Source organism: Hemitrygon akajei, chromosome 5, assembly GCF_048418815.1.
Source record: "Hemitrygon akajei chromosome 5, sHemAka1.3, whole genome shotgun sequence".
Lineage (NCBI taxonomy): Eukaryota > Metazoa > Chordata > Chondrichthyes > Myliobatiformes > Dasyatidae > Hemitrygon > Hemitrygon akajei.
In genome coordinates, this window is record NC_133128.1 from 90,412,171 (window position 1) to 90,437,703 (window position 25,533).

At 40.4% G+C, this 25,533-nt stretch overlaps 1 protein-coding gene across 7 annotated transcripts in view; it reads right to left on the minus strand.

The window, feature by feature from the left end:
- The window catches only part of dgkh (diacylglycerol kinase, eta), a 522,439-nt gene that overhangs the window by 187,840 nt on the left and 309,066 nt on the right, over positions 1 to 25,533 (minus strand). For all 7 annotated transcript variants that reach the window (XM_073046012.1, XM_073046011.1, XM_073046013.1 and 4 more), the window contains 3 exons: positions 18,879 to 18,983; positions 16,958 to 17,090; positions 6,720 to 6,826 (listed from right to left, as the gene is read on the minus strand). In XM_073046012.1, the coding sequence (XP_072902113.1) occupies positions 6,720 to 6,826; positions 16,958 to 17,090; positions 18,879 to 18,983 (345 nt within the window). The remainder of the gene's footprint in view (positions 1 to 6,719; positions 6,827 to 16,957; positions 17,091 to 18,878; positions 18,984 to 25,533) is intronic.

Consider the following 25,533-nt stretch of genomic DNA (forward strand, 5'->3'; position numbering starts at 1 on the left):
ATCTTGCTGAATCCTTTGATAATCTTTCTCATGCGCCACAACCTTGCTATTTTTTATGCCATCTGCAAACTTACTAATCAGTTAACAATAAATCATCCAAATCATCTATATACACTCAGTTGCCACTTTATTAGGTACACCTATACACCTGCTTGTTAATTGCCACCCAAGTAATCCCAAAACCTAATCACAGGACAATTTACAATGACCAATTAACCTACCCAGTACGTCTTTCGACTGTGGGAAGAAACTGGAGCACCCGGGGAAAACCCATACATTCCACAGGGAGGACGTACAGAGACTTCTTACAAAATGGCACTGGAATTGAACTCCGAACTCTGGAAAATCCCAAGTTATAATAGCATTGCACTAACTGCTATGGTACCATGGTGCCCTGTCTAATATGTAACTAATAGATAATTTTAGAAAACATCTAACCAGCCAATTATGTGGCAGAAACTCAATGCATAAGAACATACACACATGGTCAAGACCAAACATCAGAATGGAGAAGAAATGTGATCTAAGTGACTTTGACTATGGACTGATTATTAGTACCAGACAGGGTGGTTAGAGTATCTCAGAAACTGATGATCCCCTGGAGTTTTCACCCAAAACAGTCTCCAGGGTTTACAGGGGATGGTGCACAATACAAAGCATCCAAAAAGCAGCAGTCTTGTGAATGAAAATACCTTGGTGATCAGAGTAAGAGGAGAATGGCCAAAATGATTCATGCTGGAAGGAAGGTGACAGTATCTCAAATAAATAAACATTACAACAGTGGTGTGCAAAACTGCATCTCTGAACACACAACATGTGTGAAGTGAATGGGCTGTACGAGTAGAAGACCAAGCCAGGTTCCAATCTTTACCTAATAAAGTAGCCACTAAGTGTACATTATAAAGAAAAGAGGTCCCTGCATCGATCTTTGCAGAACACTACTAATCACAATATGACACAGCCCTCCAGCATCATGCTCTCTTCTGCTATGGCCAAGCCAATTTTGAATCCAATCAATTAAGTCTCTATGAATCCCATCTGCAGTAATTATCTGGGTCAGCCTACCACACTAATATTAGGCTCACATTTTTGTAATTTCAAGGATCTTCCCAGCTGCCTTTCTTGAAAAGGAAGACCATGCTTGTTGCTCTCCATTCATCCAGTAGCTCTTTTGTGCCTAGCAAAGATTTAAAAATCTCAGCCAGAGTCCAAACATTCTCTTCCCTTCAAATGAATGGCTAACAAGACGCTTAGGGGCCAAATACAGAGTGTATCTGTTCCTTCAACCCATATCGGTACAGAACTCAACAGACAGAGCAAGAGGTCAGATCCACACACATTTGACCTCCAGTGTGAACTGTACTTCTCCAATTAAGAACACATTGCCTTGCACACTCCTGTTAGAGAGCAGCTCCATGCACACCCGCTGCCTACCCAAGTACTGAATTATGTGAAATGAACAGTCAACATGGGTTTAAAGTTGTATATGATCCTTAGAGACTACATGTGTTCTATTTAGTTCACAGTAATAATATCCTGCCCTAAATTTCCAACAGCATGTATTTTAATAATTTATTTTAATGATAATTGGTGAATTTCAAACACTTGTAAAATATCTAAAGACTGGCATTTCCTTCTCTTCCAAAATTAATTTTAATTTCTTCTATCATCCATGTGGATGCACAATACTGAATTTATCCCATCACAAGCTGCTCGGCTGAATCTTGTCTGTCTCTTAACCCTGAAAATGCTTTGTAATTATCAGAAATATATTGTTTGTCCATTTCAAAATCTCCTATCTATTGTTTCCTTTCAAAACACACTTGGGAATGAACTTTGATGTGTTTGAATACTCTGGGAATAAAGGCTCAAGAGGCTTTAGCATGAAGAGGTGGAGTATGTTTTCGATGTAATCAAGAAATTGGTACTTTCTTACATTCTACTTGGTCTTGTTTTAAAATTCAACCTTTTTGGATAAATTTAAGAGTTTTATTGGAACAAATTATTGGAACACAACTTCCACATAACCCAATATTATTTTTACTAGGTGACATTGAAGGGCTAAAACCGAAACTTAAATTGAACAAATATCAGAAAGAATTTATAAAAATTGCATTGGCAGTAGCCAAAAAGGCTATTGCAGTTACTTGGAAATCGGATTCATACTTAAGTATGGGTCATTGGAATAATGAAAGTTTTAGCTGTATTCCACTTGAAAAAATTACTTATAATTTAAGGAATAAATATGACACATTTCTGAGTATTTGGCACCCTTATTTACAAAAGATAGGATTGTATATATAGGTGCTCTGATGATAAAGATGTTGGTCCTCTGGGGAAAGAAACAAATACATATATTAAAGTTATTTTGAATTCCATGGAGCATGTGGGGATCTTCCGATATCCAGACAGCCTTTCGTTTTTCTTTTTTTTTCTCTCTTTTTTTTTCAGATAGGGATATGTTATGGGGGAGGGGTTGAGGGGGTTGGGCTGATATTATTCTATTCTATTCTATGTAACCAATTTGTAGGGATGTGTGGTTGTTTTTACAAAGGCTTCAGTGAGAAGGCACAGGTAAAAACAGGTAAAGTTCTATTTTGTTGTTCATCCCTAGTCCTTGATTCAGTGTAGGCAGGTAGGATGATCGTTAGAGCAGTGGAAAGCTCATCCTGCAAGATGTGGGGAGACAGACAATCTCACAATCTCTCTGGGTGTACTTCCCACAGAAGTGACCACTTCTGTGGGAAGTTTGACCCAAGCGGAGCTTCTGACAAACCAGGTCAAGAAACTGGAGTTGGATCTGGATCTGGAGGTAACCAGGACTGTCCAGATGCGACTTTTACTGAGGTGGTTACACCCGAGGTACAGGCTTCAGATAGATGAGCAACCATCAGAAGAAGAGATTAGGCTGTCAGCGTAGGGTCCCCTGTGGCCATTCCCCCTTAGATACTGCTGGGAGGAAAGACCTATCAGAAGACAGCAGCAGTAGCCAAATAAGTGGCGCTGTAGCTGGCTCTGAGGCTCAACAGAGAAGGATACAATCAGGCAGCAAAATAGTGACAGGATAGTCAATAGTGAAGGGAACAGACAGGAGTTTCTAAGACTGTGAACCAAGATGGTGTGTTGCTTCCTGGGTGCCAGGGTCGAGGATATCTCAGAGCGGCTGCAAAACATTCTCAAGGGGGAGGGCGAGGCTTCAGTCATCCAGAGCTTCTGGTGCACATTGGCGCCAATGGCATCAGTCATTGGGGGGGGGGGGGCGGGGGAATCTTGCATAGTTAGGAGAGTGGCTGAAAAGCAGTACCTCAAAGGTTGTAATTCCTGGATTATTCCTGATGTCACAGGCTAGTCAGGCAGGCATAGAAAGACAGAACAAATGAATGAGTGATTTAGGAACTGGTGGATGGGGCTGGGCTTCAGATTCTTGGATGACTGGAAACTCTTCTGGAGTGGGGAGACCTACACATGAGGGACAAGTTGTACTTTAACTGGAGGAGTACCTGTGTCTTGGCTGGGAGGTTTGCTAGCGCAGCTTAAGAGGGTTTAAAACAGCTTGGCAGGGGGATGGGAACCAGAGTACCAATCAGGAAGTGGTGAGACTCAAAAGACTGTAGATGTTATGCCCAATATGAACAGACACAGTTGGACAGAAGGGTTGAAGTGTTATAATGCTATAAGTATCATGGATATGGGTGATGAAGAGCATGAATCAGTATTTGGAACTATGACGCTATGGCCATAACAGAGAGTTGGTCCAGAAAGGAACAGGAATGGATGCTTAAAGTTCCAGGGTTTTGATGTTTTAGAAAAGATAGAGGAGGTAAATGATGATGTTGCACATTTAATCTGGAACTGTCACAGCTGCACTTTCAGGGGACAAAATGGAAGGCTCATTCACTGAGTCTATATGCGTATAACTCAAAGATAAGAAAGGTGTAATCACTCTGATGGGAATGCACTATAGACCTCCAATAGCCACTGGGACATTGAGGACAGATATGCAGGCAGATTGGGGAAAGGTGTAAAAACAACAGGGCTGTTGTAGTGGGTTATTTCAACTTCCCTAGTGTAGTCTGGGACCGCCTTAGTGCAAGAAGTTTACACAAAGCAGAATTTGCTAGGAGTACCAGGAGAGTTTCTTAAATCAAGTCCACTAAAAGGATGGGTCCTATTGGACCTTGTGTTAATGAGCTAAGGAACAGTGGCCACAACTCCTTAAATTTAAGGTAACTATAGATTAAGGATAAGCATGGACCTTGTGGAAGAGTATTAAACTGGAGCAGCACAAATTATGAGAATACTAGGCCAGAACTAAGGAGAATTAATTGGGATCACCCATTTTTGGGCAAGTCTACATTTCACATGTGGAGGGTGTTCAAGGATCAACTGCACAGGGTATAGGACGGGAATATTCCAGTCAGAAGGAAGGACATGGATGGCAAAGTCAGGGGACCTTGGATTTCAAGAGGTGGTAAATTTAGTCAAGAAGAAAAAGGAAATGTATCTAAGGTTTATGAAACTAAAATGAAACAGCCCTTGTGGATTTAAAAAAAACTCAAAAAGGGAATTAGGAAAGCCAGAAGGGACCATGAAAAGTCCTTGGCAAGTAGCTTTAAGGTGAATACCAAGGTATTCCATAAATACATCAGGAGCAAGAGGATAAATAGGGAGCAGGTAGGACCACTCAGGGATAAAGGATTGAACATGTGCTTGAGGGAAGGATTGCAAATAAGGTCCTAAATCAATATTTACCAAGGAAGATAGGAAGACCAATGTGGAGTGTACTAATTTGCTAGGCCATTTTGAGATAAAGAAGGAGAGAGCGCTGCGTCTCTTAAAGAGCACAATGAAGAAAGTAGGGCAGGGTTGTTTTCTCTAAGTGTTGTGGCGACTAAGGGGAGATCCGATAAAGGTTTATAAGACCATGAAAGGCATAGATGGCATAGACATGGAGAATCTTTTACCAGGATTGACCTTTCTAATACCAGAGGCCATGCACTTACAGTGAGGGGGGCAAGCTCAAAGGAAATGAGCAGAGCATGATTTTTAAATATATATATACAGAGTGTGGTGCGTTCCTGGAATGCACTGCCTGTCTATACTAGAGGCATTCAAGAGGCTTTTAGATAGCCACATGAATGTGTAGGAAATGGCATACTATGGACATAGTGTTGGTGGAATGGATTAGTTTAGTTGGGCATTTGATTACTAATTAACTAATATGGTGGGCAGAGGGGCCAGTTCCTGTGTTGTACTGTTCTAAGAGCAAGGGGTTGGTTTAATTGGGTTTGCTGTTAAAGGACTGAGGGCTGAACTGCTCTCTGGAGTCTATCACTGATCCATGGAAGAACGTAGCTTAGAAAAAGGTTATACTAACCTGGGAAATATAGAGAAAGTTTTTGTAAATGATGATTTGATTAACACTTCAAAGAGATTAAAAAGAATTGAAAGAATGGATATCAGCGGAGGAGTCAGGAATCAGTGAACACAATCAAAACATTCAGTCCAGACTATTAAGGAGTTAAGAAGAGACAAGGGTGATAAAAAATTTATATTCTGCTTCACAAAGATGCTGGGATAATTGCTAATCTTACATCTGACACTGATAGAATTCAGTTAACTAAATGCAGAAAGAAATGCACCTATATAACCTGGTCTTAAATGTTAAAGTTGAGTGTAGAGTAATAGGCAAATGACACGGAAAGGAAGATGCCATTTTCCTCCAAACATTTATTGGTGTTTCTACAAGACTGAGACAGTAAGTATTTAATATTTTGATCTATTTTGTCCAGTTCTATATGATTAGTGCAAGTTAGAATAACTAAGAGGTACAACATAAATAATATATGCCATTATCATTAATTCTTCCCCTGCCCCTCATCATTACAGACAATGTTCTACTTCAAACATTCCCAACAATCTTTTTGCTCATCATCACAAGCATCACGTTCATTGTATTAACTAAATAAAGTCCTTTTAATGGATCCTCATTCTCTACCTCAGTTGGATTCCCTTTTCACTAATCCCATTTGGTCACTCCAATCTTGTTATCCTTTGCCTCTTGAAGACGTGTGGTTGCGGTATGGATCAAACTAACCACACATTCTTTGCAAGGAAGCATTGTATAAACTCGTGTTTGTAAACTCATGTAAACACTTGATTGAGTTTTTCATGGTGTTAAAAATATGGATTAGATCAGAACGAAGCTATTCAAAAGCAAAGAGAGAAAACACACCTACCTATAAGAAAATCTTTGGCAAATATGACTAATTAATTCTAGGTTCAATTTTAATTGTAAATCTGAGATTTTTGTTAATCACAGATATTAAAGGACAGGGAGAAAGGCACATTTAAAGAGCTAGATGACATATCAACGGCGATGTCAAGGAGAAAGAAAAGTGGCTTTCAGGGGTTAACATAATAACAGGGCAGACTATGTTCTGAGATCTGTACATTTAAAATTATTTACAAATAAGCTTTAGTTTCAGCGAATGAAAGTGGTTAAATCCCAGACTGTAATTTTATATTCCTACTTGTTTGGTGGATTGATTGAGGAACAAATATTGATCAGTGCTTCTCCTTGAGGACATGCTGGAGGAAACACTAAATTTACCCTCTAACCTTAGCTTGCTTTTTCATTCATTTACAATAGTGTCCATGACCATGGTGGTGGCATTGTTACTTGTATTGGTGTTTATTCTTAAAACCTTCGTACCTACCCCATCCTCATCCTCGATTATATCTTTCCCTATAGATGCCAGGGTTGTCCACTTGCAGTTGTTGATTGCCCTCACAGCACATCTCTTGTGGGCCTTGAACTTACAAACTGCAAAAGAGACAAAGTACACCAAAAATACATCATGTCATACATTCCATAATAGATTGGTCAATGCTTTGCTTAAAGTCAGTCCACCCACTAGATTGGTTACAAAGGTTTCAAATTCAAACCAACAAAACGGAGTATATTTGGTATCAATCTGCTTTGTTCAACCCTCTTGATGTTAGTAGCAAAGCACAAAATCTTAGTAAAACAACTTAAAGCAGTGTAAGAAAACATTGAGCTACTCCCAAAAACAGTGCATGTGGGGCTAGAGAACAGATATAAAATAATAAGTAATTCACACATTCCAGGTCCCATCAGTAGTAGGATTGGAGTTGGACAGCACTGAGACTGAGCAGAAAGAATTCTAAACCACAGCTCACTTGTACACAGGACTTCTCACGTTTTAGCAGCAGAGCACCCAGGCTGCATAACCCTGTAGTTAGCTTTCTCTTTGTTGTTCTTTTTGCACCTTGTGGCAGATTGGGTGGCAACCTTGCTATTTCTTTAGCATTTTGTCTGTTTTTTAAAAGGTTGAGTTGCAAGCTTGATGCTCAACCCACCACAGATGGGAAATTGTGTAAGGAGCCAGTTGGATGCAAACCCAAGACCACTTGAAGCCCGGTGCAGATGACACTACGCCACCGGCCAGTGTTTCTCTTAGTTACTTATAGCAATAACCTTCCTGCACTTGTCTGGATGGAGTGGGTCTTAGAGGACAAACCTCAGTAGCCCACAATACGTACTGGATCTTTGCAACATTTGCATTTGACCTGAAAAACCAGGAAGCCAGGGGCTCAGCGTCAGCACAGCCTTGAACTTGATTACCATTGGTTTGTTTGTTTTACAACTGCTGCAGGAACCGAAAGATCTGGTTTACAGTTCATGGCTCGCAAGCAGACAGCTGAATCTCAGGTGCCAGGACACAGCAACAATGAAGAGCTTAAAGCTGTGCAGCAGAGACTGGTTTTTCTCTTGTGATGCAGCATCAAGGCACTGGAATACCTGCCAGGAGCATTGATATGTTCAGACAATAGTTGTTCATGGTAACTCTGCCAAACTGATCAGCCTACAATATATTCCAGCATTTGTCCCATAGGGAATATAACTACAATCTCAGGTCAACATGGTTGACTTAACTGCCCTTTGGAGAGACATGGCAAGCCACATATATATTAGACTATCCAATATAAAATCAACAGTTTAGGAACAACTACATTCCTACAACTATCAGATTCTTGAACTTATCTAAATAACACTAATCCTACACACCAATACAGACCAAACTGCAGACCATCTCTCATACTACTATGGACCTTTTTTTTTTGCTCTGTCTTGTTTTGAACAGTTTTTTTCACTGTCTTCTATAAGTTATGCTCTATGCACTGTGAGTCACCATGTTTGCTGTGCTGCTACAAGCAAGATTTTCACTGTAGCTGTACCTCACCATACTTGTACATACTTGATTTAACATAGCTCGAGCAGTTGGAACACACTAGTAATAGCTGCTCAGAAGCCAATTTCTGATATTCTCTCTCTCTCTCTCTCTCTCTCTCTTCCAAAGCTGATCGCTGGTCCAGTTCCTGGCTCAGGATTACATGCTGCCAGTTGTAACTCTGCAGTGCTTCTTGAGACATTTTAAAAAGCACAAAGGTGATATATGAATGCAAATTATTCAACAATGCTCAGCAATACCATCTCAGGGCATGGTTAATTAAAAACACTCAGCCAGCAACACCCAAGAATAAATAAAAATGCAGTTCGATCTTAATTACACATGTGGAAAGCAGGTGGAGAAGGGGAGGGAGTCTTCAAGTGATTTTTCAATATACCCTTGCCTGCTAATAACCAATATACCTCTGAATGCATGTGGGGGTTGAGACTGGAGTAAAAATGGAGAATTGATTTAACGCCCCAACTCTGTATAATTGGCATTATTGGCCATTACACAAGGTTATATAACAAGGTTATATGCACTGGTTATATAACATGAGCTAAAACAGATGCTAACCATATCTGAAATATTCTTAATGACCTGATGGAAGGCACAAAGATGCACATGCAAACATAAGTGGAGATGTGGAGAAAGCGAACCAGCTGAACAACTTCTTCAATAGGTTCGACAGCACAATCTCACCCTCACTGCAGAACTCCACACCAGGCTTACTTCCCTCACAGGAAAATAGCCACTCACAGGAGACCTGGCCCACGCCCAGGTTTACGGCTGCACAGGTGGAAGGTCAACTGAGGAAGATCTGTACCAACAAGGCGGCTGGACCGGATGGAGTTTCCCCACGATTACTGAGGGCCTGTGCGACTGAACTGGGAGAACCACTACAGCGCATCTTCAACATGAGTCTAGATCAGAGAAGAGTACCCAGACAGTGGAAAACATCCTGTATTGTCCCGGTACCGAAGAAACCACAACCAAAGGAGTTGAATGACTTCAGACCTGTTGCCTTGACGTCGCACGTGATGAAGACCATGGAGCGGCTGATAATACAGAATCTGAGGCCACAAACCAGGCATGCCCGGGATCCGCTTCAGTTTGCGTATAAGGAGAAGGTGGGAGTGGAGGATGCTATCACGTATTTGCTGCACAAATCACTCTCTCACCTAGATGGGGTCAGTTGTGCTGTGAGGATTACATTCCTTGACTTCTCTAGTGCCTTTAACACCATCCAGCCCAAGATCTTAAAGCACAAACTAACGGAGATGGGAGTAGACTCTCACATGGTGGATTGGATAGTGGACTACTTGACAGATAGACCTCAGTATGTGCGGTTGGGAGACTGTAGGTCTGACACGGTGGTCAGCAGCACAGGAGCGCCACAGGGAACCGTACTCTCTCCGGTCCTGTTCACCCTGTACACATCAGACTTCCAATATAACTCGGAGTCCTGCCATGTGCAGAAGTTCGCTGATGACACGGCCATAGTGGGGTGTGTCAGGAATGGACAGGAGGAGGAGTATAGGAAACTGATACAGGACTTTGTGATATGGTGCAACTCAAACTACCTGCGTCTCAATGTCACCAAGACCAAGGAGATGGTGGTGGACTTTAGGAGATCTAGGCCTCATATGGAGCCAGTGATCATTAATGGAGAATGTGTGGAGCAGGTTAAGACCTACAAGTATCTGGGAGTACAGTTAGACGAGAAGCTAGACTGGACTGCCAACACAGATGCCTTGTGCAGGAAGGCACAGAGTCGACTGTACTTCCTTAGAAGGTTGGCGTCATTCAATGTCTGCAGTGAGATGCTGAAGATGTTCTATAGGTCAGTTGTTGAGAGCGCCCTCTTCTTTGTGGTGGCGTGTTGGGGAGGAAGCATTAAGAAGAGGGACGCCTCACGTCTTAATAAGCTGGTAAGGAAGGCGGGCTCTGTCGTGGGCAAAGTACTGGAGAGTTTAACATCGGTAGCTGAGCGAAGGGCGCTGAGTAGGCTACGGTCAATTATGGAAAACCCTGAACATCCTCTACATAGCACCATCCAGAGACAGAGAAGCAGTTTCAGCGACAGGTTACTGTCGATGCAATGCTCCTCAGACAGGATGAAGAGGTCAATACTCCCCAATGCCATTAGGCTTTACAATTCAACTGCCAGGACTTAAGAACTTTTTTTAAAGCTATTATTAATGCTTTTTGAGTTAGTGATTTAGATGCATATCATATTATTACTGAGTTAAGTATTATATGTAATGAGTTTTTGCTACAACAAGTGTATGGGACATTGGAAAAAAATGTTGAATTTCCCCATGGGGATGAATAAAGTATCTATCTATCTATCTATCATGCTAGTGTTGTGTTCCAACAAGCACAGAGCGATTTAATTAAAGTGTAAAAGTTTGGATAAAGTGAATACAAAGCAAGAATACTGATAAATACCAGATTCCTCTTTTGGTAAAATCCAGAACAAGATGGCTAGTGAGTTGGTAGAAGGTGTGGCAGATTCATAAAACTGGAACTAAATGTTCAAAGGGTCATGTCAGGAAGCATCTCCCACACAGTGAAAATCCAGGAGCCTATCTGCAAACACACATTCACCAAAAGAAAAGGGTGCTGACGGCAAACTGACCTTTCCAAAATAAATAAGCATGGAAATGAAATTTTAAAGGTCAGCCACAATTTAACTGCACAAAGTATTAGTCTTGAACATTTGAACGGGCTATTCCTGTTCCGATATTTGCAAAGCTCTGAAAATTCACAAAGCAACACCCCAGCCCATGTGCAAATATACCTTGCAGACAAGCAAGATTATCAAAATGTGAATAGTGGCAGGGCCACAGAAAGCTGAATTGTTGCAATCTCTGAACTATAAATTCAATTCCTGGTGAACATTTAGAGCTTGTTCAATGTTCCCAACTGACAGAGGGGCTTCCATTATTTTTATAGTCACTGAGGTATCATACGAGAAAAAAATACCAGAATTAAAACATACACTGAATTAAAATCTTGATTTCTCTTTTTTCACAACATGGAAGGAGGCCAATCAGCCCATCCCATCAAGACAACGACAGTTCCTTAAGCAATCCCATTCTCTCACTTATTTCACTTCAACCTATTTTCTCATATTTGCCTGTAAATTTCAATCAAACTGTCTTGCAACACACTGACAAGAGGAGTGATTTTATAGTAGCCAATTATCCTACTGACCCACACATCCCTGGGACATGGGAGAGAACCTAGAAATCACACAGACAGCACCAGAGGTCAGGAATGAAACGGCTCAGGAGTTGTGAGCAAGCAATGCTTAAATGCCATACCACAGTGCTGAATTTAACATGAATTTCCCCAATGCTGATGCAGATCTAATATAGCTGACAAGAAAATATGCCCATGTCAGATGAGTAGTAACTCTCATTAACATTTCAAATGCCTTTCCAAAATTAAAAAACATTCTCAGCTAACACAGTGAGTTTTCATCTTTATTTCCAATGCAAATTTTGTCAATGCAGAATAGGCAGGAATTAAACATCTTGCCATTTAATTATCTCCATCGAATCCTCTTTCCACTTTATTAAATCAAACGGTCAACTCCCTGTCACAGTGATTCCTATTGTCATGGGTTGAAAGCTGGCTGATGGTGTCACACTCATCTTCGAATAATAATGTCACTGGTGATTTCGTCAGTTAGCATATAGACATGGGTCTTAAAAGCAAATTGAATTATTTAGTTTGATTGAAAATTCTTCAAAAGAATTATGTCCCCCCTGGTGTGATGCAATTAATTCTGACAGACCCTCCTGATGAAGCTGCCACGCACACATCCCATCAATAACATGAGGAGGGGTAACTAAAATCAAACCTTTGGAGGAACAAATTGAAAATACCTCGATTGTTGTGGAAAACATTGGTTTAATTGGTGACTGAATTTTCATATTATGAAACTCTAATGAATTGTGTGCTTCAGATATAAAAAGAGTAAAAGAGAAACAAAGTGGATATCTGACCACTGGAAAATAACACTGGGGAGATAGCAATGGAGGACAAAGAAAGGGTGGAAGAACTCATTAAATATGTTACGACAGTCTTCATTGTGGAAGGCATCAACAGTATGCCAGAAATTCAAGAATGCCGGGGGCAGTTGCTATTAGTAAGGTGAAGGTGCTTGGGAAGCTGAAAGGGCTGAAGGTAGGTAAGTCAGCCAGACCAGATGGAGTACACCCCAGGGTTCTGAAAGAGGGAGCTGAAGAGATTGTGGAGGCATCAGTAGTGATCTTTCAAGAATCACTAGGTTCTGGAAATTCTGACGGACTTTTATATAGCAAAGATCACTCCACTTAATGTCACCATCATGGAAATATATACAGAGAAAGATGCTGGAAAAGAGCCAATAACATCATGAAGGATCCCATTCACCCTGCTCATGGACTGTTTGTCCCATTCCCATCATGGAGATGGCTATGTAGTATCCATGCCAGGACCACTAGACCCAAAAATAGTTACTTTCCCCAAGCAATAAAGCTGATCAACATCTCTACCCATTAACTCTACCACTACTTTATTATTTCCTAGCAGTCACCTTATGTACAGACTAGCATCACTTTATGGACATAAAATTAATGTACATAATCTATCTTACATGTTTATATTTACTGTGTTTTTTACTGTTATTGGGCTCTTTAACCTTTGTGTTTTTTGTGTGGATCAGATCTGGAGTAACAACTATTTTGTTCTCCTTTACACTTGTGTACTGGAAATGACACTAAACAATCTTGAATCTTAATATTTATGTTTGCATCAGTCTTCACTATGGAAGCCACATATTCAAAAATGTCAGGGGACAGAAGTAAGTGCAGTTGCTATTGCTAAGGAGATGGTGCTTGGGAAGCTGAAAGGTGTTGAGATACAAACGTTTGTAGATAAGTCACCTGGACCAGATGGACAACACCCCAGAGATCTGAAAGACGTAACTGTGAAGGTTGTGGAGGCATTAGTAATGAACTTTTGAGAATCTTTAGATTCTGGAATGGTTCCAGAGGACTGGGAAATTGCAAATGTCACTCCATTCCTTAGGAAAGTGGGGGGGGGGGGGAGGCAAGAGACAGGAAATTATAGGATTATAGGCCAGTTGGCCCAACCTCAGTAGTTGGGAAGATGTCGGAGTCCATTATTAAGGATGAGGTTTCAGGGTACTTGGAAGGACATGATTAAATAGGTCAAAGTCAGCATGTTTTCCTTAAGGAGAAATCTTGCCTTACAAATCTATTGGAATTATTTGAGGAAATAACAAGCAGGATAGACAAAACAGAGTCAGTGCATGTTGTATACTTGAATTTTAGAAGGTCTTTGGTAAGGTGCTGCACATGAGACAGCTTAACAAAGCAAGAGCCCATAGTATTACAGGAAAGATACCGGCATGGATGGAAGATTGGCTGACTGGCAGGAGGCAAAGAGTGGGTATAAAGGGGGCCTTTTCTGGTTGGCTAGCGGTGACTAGTGGTGTTCTACAGGAGTCAGTGTTGGGACCACTTCTTTTCACGTTATATGCCAATGATTTGGGTGATGGAATTGATAGCTTTGTGGCCAAGTTTGCGGATGATATAAAGATAGGTGGAAGGACAGGTAGTGTTGAAGAAGCAGGGAGCCTGCAAAAGGACTTGGACAGATTGGGAGAATGGGTGAAGAAGTGAGAGATGGAATATAGTACGAGGAAGTGTACAGTCATGCACTTTGAGAGAAGGAATAAGACCATAAGACCATTAGACATAGGAGCAGAATCAGGTCATTTGACCCATTACATGCACTCTGCCATTCAATCATGGCTGATCTATTTTCCCCTCCTCAGCCCCACTCCCCGGCCTTCTCCCCGTAATCTTTGATGCTGTGTCCAATCAAGAACCTATCAAGCTCTGCCTTAAATACACCAACAACCTGGCATCCATAGCTGCCTGTGGCAATAAATTCCACAAACTCACCACCCTCTGGCTAAAGAAATTTCTCTGCACCTCTGTCTTAAATGGATGCCTCCTTATCCTGAGACTGTGCCCTTGTCCTAGACTCCCCCACCATGGGAAACATCCTTTCCACATCTACTCTGAAACCTTTTGAATGTTGAAAGGCCTAGACAATGAGATTCCCCATCATCCTTCTAAATCCGAGCAAGTACACACCCAGAGCTTCCAAAAAAATTCCTCGTATGATAACCCTTTCATTCCCGGAATCATCCTTGTGAACCTCCTCTGAACCCTCTCCAGTGCCAGCACATCTTTTCTTTGATGAGGATCCCAGAGCTGTTCACAATACTCAAGGTGAGGCCTCACTAGTGCCTTATGAAGCCTCAGTATCACATCCCTGCTCTTGTATTCAAGTCCTCTTTAAATGAATGCTAACATTGCATTTGCCTTCCTCATCACCGACTCTACCTCCAAGTTAACCTTTAGAGTGTTCTGCACAAGGACTCCCAAGTCCCTTTGCATCTCAAATTTTTGAATTTTCTCCCTGTTTAGAAAATAGTCAGTAGATTTATTTCTTCTACCAAAGTGCATGACCATGCATTTTCCAACATAGTATTTCATTTGCCACTTTCTTGGCCATGCTCCTAATCTGTCCAAGTCATTCTGCAGTCTTCCTGTTTTCTCAATACTACCTGCCCCTCCACCAGTCTTTGTATCATCTGCAAATTTGGCAACAAAGCTATACAACATAAAAAGAAGTAATCCCAACACCGAATAAAGGCGTAGACTCTTTCTAAATGGAGAACAAAAAAATTCAAAAATCCAAGGTACAAAGGGACTTGGGAGTCCTTGTGTAGGATTCCCTAAAGGTTAATTTGCAGGTTTATTTGTTGGTGAGGAAGGCAAATGCAATGTTAGCATTCATTTAGAGAAGATTAGGATGTGATGCTGAGCATTTCAACATGGTTAAAATCAGGCATCAGTAAAACTGTACTTGGAGTATCGTGAACAGCTTTGGGCTCCTTATCTAAGAAAAGATGCTGCCATTGGAGAAGGTCCTGAAGAGGTTCATAAGAAGGATTCCAGGAATGAGAGGGTTAACGTATATGAGAAACATTTGATGGCTCAGGACCTGCACTCACAGGAGTTTAGAAGAAAGAGGGGAGATTCTAGCTTGGACATTTAGAAACAATGTGACTGACATTTTGCATTTTACAAAGCACTTTAGCCTATTCTTTTAACACTGAAGAACACAAGAAATGCATGCTCTGTATTAACTTGTACAACATGGCAACCAAAACACAAGATGGCCCTTTGGTGGTGGACTGAATGTTGTATAGGACACTGCAATAAGTTCTCAAAGGAAACATGCAGATTGATGCTCAGACAATGCTATACACACCCTTGGTACAAAACTGGAATGCTGGTAGAGATCTCTTGCTCAGGACCCAGGAATAGGATCTACTTGCTTATGATCTCCTGCTTTAGAAAGAGACCTGCAAAGTACATCAAGCTAAAAAAATGGCAGTATTCTGCAGGAATGAAAATAATATTCTTGAATCCAGAAATAACTACAAGTGAGAAACAGAACTAAACAAGTCTACTGTAGAGATGGTGATTCACACACATCACTGCAGGCTATGGATGTGCAGTCATAATAGCTAAAAGTTATAAGATATCAGGAATCAAGCTAGTTCAGTTGATACAAATTGTTTCCTCACTCTTGACAAAAATCATTAAAACTCAGTTCCGCTGATGGTGCCCATGCACTTTTGCCTTTTCACACTTGTCAAGAAATGACACAGAAAGCTCTGAAAGATTTTCCAGTGTAATATCAATCAGAAGCCTGTGACTCTATGGGTCACATAGGCAGGTTCTAAGTTACTTCAAGGGATACTTGTTCACAGTTTGATTCTATGTCGCCAATGGGTTCCAATGAATCTTATTTTAGTTACACTTATTCAATAGGGTTTCTTAATTATAAAACTTTTGTCATCTAGTGCTGAATGTACAAAGAAAATAAGCATGATACCAGAACTGAAAGACTACTATTTTTAATAAAAGACTGATCAGATTAGTCCTCAAACCTCCAGGAAAATAAAGCACTAGTGGTGTCGGCCATACAGCTCTGAAATAACCTGCTCCATCCATGTCCATGCCAATCTTTTGCCCATCTACACTAATCCCATTTCCTTGTACTGAGTAAATATGCCTTTCTAAATGCCTCCACATGTAGTGATTATATTCGATAATACCAGCTCCTGTGTCAGCGCATTCAACATATCATCCACTTAATGTGTAAAAGATTTTCCTCTCAAAACACCTTTAAAACTCCCTCACCTTAAGCCAACCATGGGAAAAAGGTTATCCCCTATATGGGAAAAAGAATATTCAGGTAAGATAAGATGAAGTATAAAGGAGAAAGATTGTGTGGAACTTAGCTTTGGTATTGACCTGACTGGCTTTCTCCTATGCTGTAAATTCTATTATAAATCTTAATGATCTGATTTAACGTTTATCCAACAATGAGGTAACAGCTCATTGACATCCCAAGCCTTAACATTCAAAGAGGATGACACAGTTAATACATTAAAAGTGAATACAACAGCTGGCATAAGATCTGGCCTCGATTAATGGGCACAGGATGCACAAATGGGAAACCTCTGGGTTAAAGCAACAGATGGTTATAAACTGCTTCAGTATATTTCATTGAAGCTTTGTTGATCACAAGCTCTTTACCTTCGCAGGAGAGTCCATGAGAGGTGACACCAGATAGGCTTTCCCGGCAAACATTACAGAATGTAGGGCGAGCATGGGAGCAGGCATACCAGTTATGCATTCCTGAGAAATGCTCCACATTAAACTGTGCCGTCTAGTAGAGGGAAGAAAACAGGTCTGTTTAACAGCAGAAATCTCCACAAAAATCTCTCATAGTATACATGAAGTGTGGCAGTAACGGGTGTTTCCATTATGTGAATTGGTTATAATGAGATTGATGGATTAGGGAACACTGTTTCCATTACATATGCCATATTTGTTACAGCATGATCTGGAAAATCTGTTTAAATTGTGCTTTGAAGGCCTATTCTCCTCTAACATGACTATCCATAACACAAGGGTTCTTAGGAAGGTAAATGTTGTGACAATTCTTAGGAACTACCTTACCTTAAAATAACCATAAACTGGTATTTTATAATTCACATTCACTTACCTAATAATTTATTGCAAAATGAAAACAAACTGCTGGAAGAACTCAGTGGGTCGGGCAGAACCAGTGGAGGGAAATGGACAGCCAACATTTAAGGTGGCTTAAAGTTAAACTTTAAACATTTAAAGTTCATTGACTGATGAAGAGTCTTGATTCAAAACGTCAACTGCCCTTTTCCCTCCACAAATGTTGTCTGACCCACTGAATTCTCCCAGCACTTCCTTTGTGCAATAAATTCCAGATTCCAGCATTCGTAGTCTCTTGTATCCCCCAATAAATTATTTCCCATAAAGTTTCCTTTTAGATATTGGTTCAGTACAAATGAACATTTCTGTTACTAAACAATGAAATCCCAGTAAATTTTAGAATCTTCTGCTGAAATGCAGAGTTTTTATTTCTTACAAGATATATGGGATTACAAGAATCTCTGAATACAGATGCAAGTCCAGCAATTCACATGTCCTAGCCTTTCATACCCAAATTTCTGATGCATATTCCTGTCAAGTGGCAAGATTGCAAAATCTATATAGAGAAGACTTTTGCTCCTTTTCATACAAATCAATTGTCCACCCCGTCATTACAAAAAATCAAGAGGTCAAGTGGAAGAAGAGGAGAGAAAATTCCTGCATGTCTGACAATAATTAAATCCTACATAGTACTGGTGGTATGATCTGCAAAAAGTGAGAAATAGTGCAAATTTTCTGACTAAATATCTAAAGATTTTCACAGCTATTGACTGATTACATAGTCACTTGTTACTATAACCCATTATGTGGACAGCATTCCTTCAACTAGTCTCTAGAAAAGCCCCACTTCTCAGAACTTTGCCGCACTTGAAGCAAAACCATACCCTGCAATGGAACAGAAAGTCATTCAGTAAATCATTGTCTCATAACTCAGGTTATGGCAGATCTGTACCGAACTCAACCCACCTGTCTGCTATGAACATTAACATAGGGTTTATGTAGATATTCAAGTATTTCCACCCTACAATTTTTTAAATATATTTTTAAATATTGATTAAATTCATCAAAACATGACTGCAGAATGGGTGGTGCAGCTCAATATTTCAAATTCACAGCACTCCTAACATTCCAGGTTTTCTGGATCTGAGGATCAGCTCTGGGGGAGAAAGGGAACTGGGATCATCACAGATGACTTGCACTTGCCTCAGAGACTGAGTCTGCCATCTGTTCTCTCAATCAGCAGGCTTCGCTTCCAATTCAATTACACAACCATGTGCAACCTTAATAAAATAAAGGCAATTTCAGAAATAAAGAAAACAGATTAAATCATTCTCAGTTCATGGCCAGGGAGATGCTGGACGATTGCCCTCAAGAAAACTGTCATGTAGTATTTTCTATGATGCATGGTGTGAAGTTATCCTCTCATTTGGTGTTCATTGCGGGGCTTCTAAACACAGTAATAGAAACATTGATGTTGGAGGCTTACCTCGTAGTGTTCTCTACTTTGTACAGATTTTAATGAAGAGATCCAGTCTTCCATCTCTTTTCGATTCTCAGCACAAAGAATTAGTCTTCTGAATGGTGTAATTACCTGAAACACAATCCTCCATTAAGCAGAGCAAGGAAATAAAAATAAAACACTTTTGAAAATGTAAACCATCCATGTAAGTCATATATGTCAAACTCAAGGCACGGTGGAATTATCTTTGGCCCGCGAGATAATATCTAATTACTATTAAAGCTGGCCCCAGTAATTGAAGTGCCTATGGCGTATGATATGGCTAATGCTGAGTTTATTCAGGTACCAGGTTTTCAGGGTTTTTTGTGTTTATTCGGCAGTCTTCTTCATAAGAAACGGAATTTGTAAAGTGAAACACTTTGTAGTTATAGCAGAGACTGAGACACATGAGAGCAGGCTGAAAAAACGGAGGCAACGAAAGCTGCGTTCGCACGCGTCCGACTGATCCGGCCCGCATGAAGCTGCATTTTGCTCAATCCGGCCCGTGACCTAAAATGAGTTTGACACCCCTGAAAAGTCATTCATAAAACACAGCTTTATGGTGCTTTGATGCAAGAGAAGTTAAATAATTGTGTGTTCTTTGTTCTGTCTGGCAAGAACAAAGGTCTTTTTGCAGTGGTGGGATAGGAACATGGGTGGATACCGCTGAGAACTGAGCAAATGCAAGAGCAGCACTCATTAATCATTAATGCTGAGCTATCACTTATTCAGTTCCAACGAAACAATTCCTTGAAATGCATAGAGAATCTTTTATCTAGTACAAGAAACAGTAAAGTGGATATCAAACTGTCACTTAGTTTGCCCAAATACACCTTGCATCACTTGTGCTTAGCTCTCTTTTGGGAATGGATGCTACATCCTGACCAAAAGATATCTCAAAAATTCTAAAACCACTCGATGATACCCCTTGCTGAGCAAAACCTTTCTCTATGGACCACTATTTATGCTTTTACAGGGAGAAGTGAATTATATACAGCCTCAAGAATATATCTGTTCAAAATATTTCTGAAATGGTTTTGAAGCATATAATTCTATTAAATATTTACTGAGTCCCTTTGCTATTTTTCAAGATGAACGAGATGGTGCACTTTATTAACGATGACATTTCTGGCAAATTGTCACAGGGAAACCATTATAAAAGTATGATCTTAGTCACAGTTCTATGCAATATATTAAGACTCTAAACATTTTTGCATATGATCCTGAGGCAAATGCGATACAATAATTACCTGGATAGGTAATTATTTTCCTATTTTAACAACCTCCAAAAGATATAAAATGCTTTAAGGACAAATTAATTTATTTGACATTTAGGAACTGCTATGATGTATAGAACACATCTATGCCAATATGAACTCAGGGTAAGCTTATAAAACAGGAACATGCAAATGATCATTTCAGGTGGTTAGATGAAGGATACATTTTGCCCAAGCTGCCAGTAAGGACTTCCTGGCCTAGGACTGTCAGGGTCACAGCTTAATACCTGCTAAGAGGTGACATGCTTGACTGCAGAACTCACTCAGTACTGATCTGGAACTCTGTTCTTTCTGTGTTCAAATCTAAAGAATGAGCTCTAGACCCATAATCATTTGATTTTGAGAAAAAGAAAAGACACTTAAGAGTGGTCTCGTTTCATTTCAGATTTCTGGTATCTGGATTTTAATTTTTAAAAACTCAAGAAATATTTATTCCAACACAATGAATTTGATGAACAATCCACTTTTACTTCTAACCATCAGCTACTGAACAAAAGCTTCTGTTGTTCACAGCATCTACCTTTTGAAGGGATTGCTTGGAACTAACAATAGCAAAGTACAATCGCTATTATATAGCTGAGAAACCGATCTAGTTTATTTTAAACCTTTTTGGGGATTTAAAGAAAAAATAAATCTTGAAATTCCTCACACGATGATGGAGTACACATCTCCAGGCTTATAACACCTGTCAAACTATAGAATGGTCATTTAAAAAATTGGCAAAAATGACTTGCTCAGAAAGCACAAATTTATTAAGCTCCCAGAACCCCTCAAAAGCTGAAAATTCAGCTTTGTGAGTCGGCGAGACTTCAAAGTAAAAACTTCAATGATACAAATAATATCAAACAGCACTGACAGTGATATTAAACACTTCAAGTTGTATCTGTAATGGCAAACAAGTTGAAGATCTACTGGAGCAGAAATCTACATATGTAGGTCCATTTTTTGTCAGTACCACAACCCCAGGAAGTTTGCATAAATTCCACAAAAGATAATTTTTACTGCTTCTAGGTTGAATTGTGGCAATGCAGAAATCTGACACAGAACTTATCAAAATCTGTGCATGTGTACATGATAAAATTTTTGTGTCAGTCTCACAATGATAATATACAACACATTTCTAGGTAGTGCCAGGTATTGGGTAGTCCCCAAATCACCGCGTTATCATTTGGGAGCAGCAGTATTTAAAGTGAGCAGGTGGTAGAGATCCAGGATCAGCACTGGGAACCCTATGCAGACAGGGAACGTAGAATATTCTACCACTGTCTGTAATAAATCTGTATGTTCTCCCCGTGACTATGTGAGTTTCCTCCAGGTGCTCTGGTTTCTTCCCACAGTGCAAAGACAAATAGGTTAGTAGGTCAATTGGTCACATGGGTGTAATTGAGCATTGGGGGTTTGTTTGGCCAGAACACCCTATAATTGGGCTGTATGTTTAAATAAATAAATAATACCACACAACAACAGGCCTTGCGGTGCATGATGTTGTGCCAAACTATTTAATCAAATGTGCAACAAATCACTTCTGCCTACACAATGTCCATATCCTTGAACATTCATGTGCCTAAGATCTCTTTGACTGCCTCTATCATATTTGCCTCCACCACCAGCACCACTTTGACAGCACATTCCAGGAATCCTCCACTCTGTCTGCAAAAATTTTCCACCGCACATCTCCTTAAACTTACCTCCCCTTACCTTAAACGCATGCCCTTTGGGATTAGACATTTCAAACCTGGGAAAAAGATGCTACCTGTCTACTCAATCTCTTATAATCATCTAAATTTTATAATCTATCAGAAAATTAATTAAGAAAGCATCCTAGTAAAACTCTTTTGCATCCACTCCAAACCCTTGCCCTCTTTCCTATAATGGGACAACAAGAACTAAACACAATACTCTAGATGTAACCTGACAAGAGTTATAAAGCTGCAACATATCTTGGATACTCTTGAACACAGTTCCTTGACTAATAAAAGCTACCCTGCCATATGCCTTGTATAAAACCCCATCAACCTCTGCAGCCAGTTTCAGGGAGCTATGGACTTGGATCCCATAACACCGTAAGATAGAGGAGCAGGATCAGGCCATTTGTCCATCAAGTGCGCTTCACCATTTGACCATGGCTGATCCACTTCCCTCTCAACCCCATTCTCCTGCCTTTTCCCCATAACTTTCACGCCCTGATTTATCAAGAATCTATCAACCGTTGCTTTAAAGGCATGCAGTGACCTGACCTCCACAGATGCCTGTGGCAACGAATTCACAGATTTCAAGCAAGAGAAAATCTGCAGATGCTGGAAATCCAAACGGCACATACAAAATGCTGGAGGAACTCAGCAGGTCAGACTGTATCTATGGAAAAAAGCACAGTTGATGTTTTGGGCCGAAACCTTTCGGCAGGACTGGAGAAAAAAAGCTGAGGAGTAGATCTGAAAGGTAGGGGGAGGGGAGAGAGAAAAGCCAAGTGATGGGTGAAACAGAGCTAGGAAGCTGATTGGTGAAAGAGACAGAAAGCCAATAAGAAAAAGAAAAAAGTGGGGGGGAGCACCAGCAGGAAGCGATGGGTGGGTAAGGAGATAACGAGAGAGGGACAAGGAGATGGGAAATGGTGGGGGGGGGGGGCAGCATTACTGTAAGTTTGAGAAGGTGGGCAAGGAGAATCCACAGATTCACCAGTCTGTGGCTGAAGAAATTCCTCCTGAACTCTGTTCTTAATGGGCATCCCTATATTCTGAAATTGTACCCTCTGGTCCTAGACTCCCCACTATGGGAAATATCCACTCAATATCCATTCTATCTAGGCTTTTCAACAATTGATAGGTTTCAATGAGACCCCCCTTGTTCTTCTAAATTCCAGTGAGTACAGACCCAGAGAAATCAAACGCTCATGTGATAAGCCTTTCATTCTCAGAATCATTTTTTGTGAACCTCCTTTGAATTCTTTCCAATGTCAGCACATCCTTTCTTAGATAAGGGGCCCAAAGCTGCTCACAATACTCCATAAGGACTCACCAGTGCCTTATAAAGCCCCAGCATTATACCTTTGCTTTTATATTCTAGTCCTCTCAATATGAATAGTAGCATTGTATTTGCCTTTCACAGCACTGACTCACCCTGCCAGTTAACCTTTAGGGAATCCTGCACAAGGACTCCCTAGTCCCTTTCCACATCAGATTATTCAATTTTGTCCCCATTTAGAAAATAGCCTACACTTTTATTCCTCCTACTGAAGTGCATGACCATAGAGTTCCAGACACTGTATTCCATCTGCCACTTCTTTGCCCATTCTCCTAATGTCCCTCTGCAAGGTTCCTCTGGACATCAATGCTGTTCAAAGTTCAAAGTAAATTTATTATCAAAGTACATATATGTGACCATATACAACCCTGAGATTTGTTTTCTTGTGGGCATGCTCAGTAAATGCAAGAAACAAAATACGGTAGAATCAATGTAAGACCGCACTCAACAAAGAACAACCAATGTACGATAGACAAGAAACTGTGGAAATACAAAACAAACAAACAAATAAATAAATAAATAAGCAAGTAAGCAAGCAATAAATATTGAGAACATGAGATGAAGAGTCCTTAAACGTGAGATCACAGATTGTGGGAACAGTTCAGTGATGAGGTAATAACTGTTCTTGAACCTGGTGGAGTGGGTCTTGAGGTCCTGTACCTTCTTCCTGATGGCAGCAATGAGAAGAGAGAATGGCCTGGGTGGTGGGGATCCTTGATGACCGATGCTGCTTTCCTGCAACAGTGCCTCGTGTTAATATGCCTAGTGGTAGGAAGGGCTTTACCCATGATGGAGTAGGCTGTATCCACTACTTTTTGTAAGATTTTCCATTCAAGAGCATTGGTGTTTAGATACCAGGTTGTGATGCAACCAGTCAATATACTCTTCACCACACATCCATAAAAGTTTGTCAAAGTTTTAGGTGTCATGCTGAATCTTCAGAAACTTCTGAGGAAGTAGAGGTGCTGCTGTGCTTTATTCATAACTCCACATGTGCTGAGTCAGGACAGATCCTCGGAAATGATCTCACCGAGGAATTTAAAGTTGCTGAACCTCTCTATCTCTGATCCCCTGATGAGTATAAAGTGAGTAGAACAGGGAGCTAAGCATCTGTGCTGATGGAGATAGTGGAGGAGATGGTGTTGCCAATCTGAACTGACTGGGGTCTGCAAGTGAGGAAACCAATGACCCAATTTCACAAGGAGTTATTGAGGCCAAGATCTTGAAGCTTATTGGTTTGTTTTGAGGGGATAATAGCATTGAATGCCTAGCCATAGTCGATAAAGAGCATCTTGATGTATGCATCTTTGCTGTCCAGATGTTAAGTGAAGAGCCCCACTCAAGACCAAGGAAATGGCATCTACCATGAACCTGCTGTGCTGGTAGGCAAATTGGAGTAGTTCTCAGGTAGTAGTTGATATGTTTCAGCACCAACCTCTCAAAGCACTTCATCACTGTGGATGCAAGTGCTATTGGATGATAGTCATTGAGGCAGGTTAACACTGCCTTCTTAGGCACCGGTATAATTGAAGCTGTTTAAGGAATATACTATTAACAGTGTCCTGTTCCTTTACATTTGATCTCCTAATGTAATATTTGACTATGGCTTCTATTTCTTCCATATCTTCACCCATGTCTACAAATTATCTACATCCTGCTGTATCCTTGGATAGTCTTAAACACTGTACATAACATTATCAATATTTGTATCTTCTGCAAACAATAATCTACCCACCTACCTTTTCATCCAGTAATTTATATACTCTATATCACAACTAACACAGATCTCCTTAAAGTCCTGTAAATTGTCTCTTTGATCAGTTCACTCCCCATATTGTATCACCCTGACCTATCACTTGGTAGCACAACCTCACAATTCCTTCAATCTGAGTTTGATCCTGAGCCATGGTGCTGTCTGTATGGAGTTTGCATGTTGGAATCATAAAATCTTAGAGACATTTAGTGCAGAACCAGACCCTTTGCCCACTGAAACCATACCAACCATGGCCAATACTAAAGTAAATTTCACCACCCAATCACTGTCGTCACCAAATTTCAGCCTTCAGAGCACTGACATTTAGTGGAAAAGGGAATGTTGTTCATAAACCTCGATATTCACAATTCCTCCCTAACAATCATTGGCATCATTGAAAACAATAAATCAGACAAATCCTGGATGGAACCAATCCATAAAATGACTAAAAATCATGGTCGTCAAAGTATGAAAACTTTGGTTAACTATTGCAGCCTACCAAATGTTGTCCATCACTGATGACGTCTTCAAGCAATGGTGCCTCAAAAAGGAGGCATCCGTCACTAGGTACTGGAACCTGAAGACTCACTCT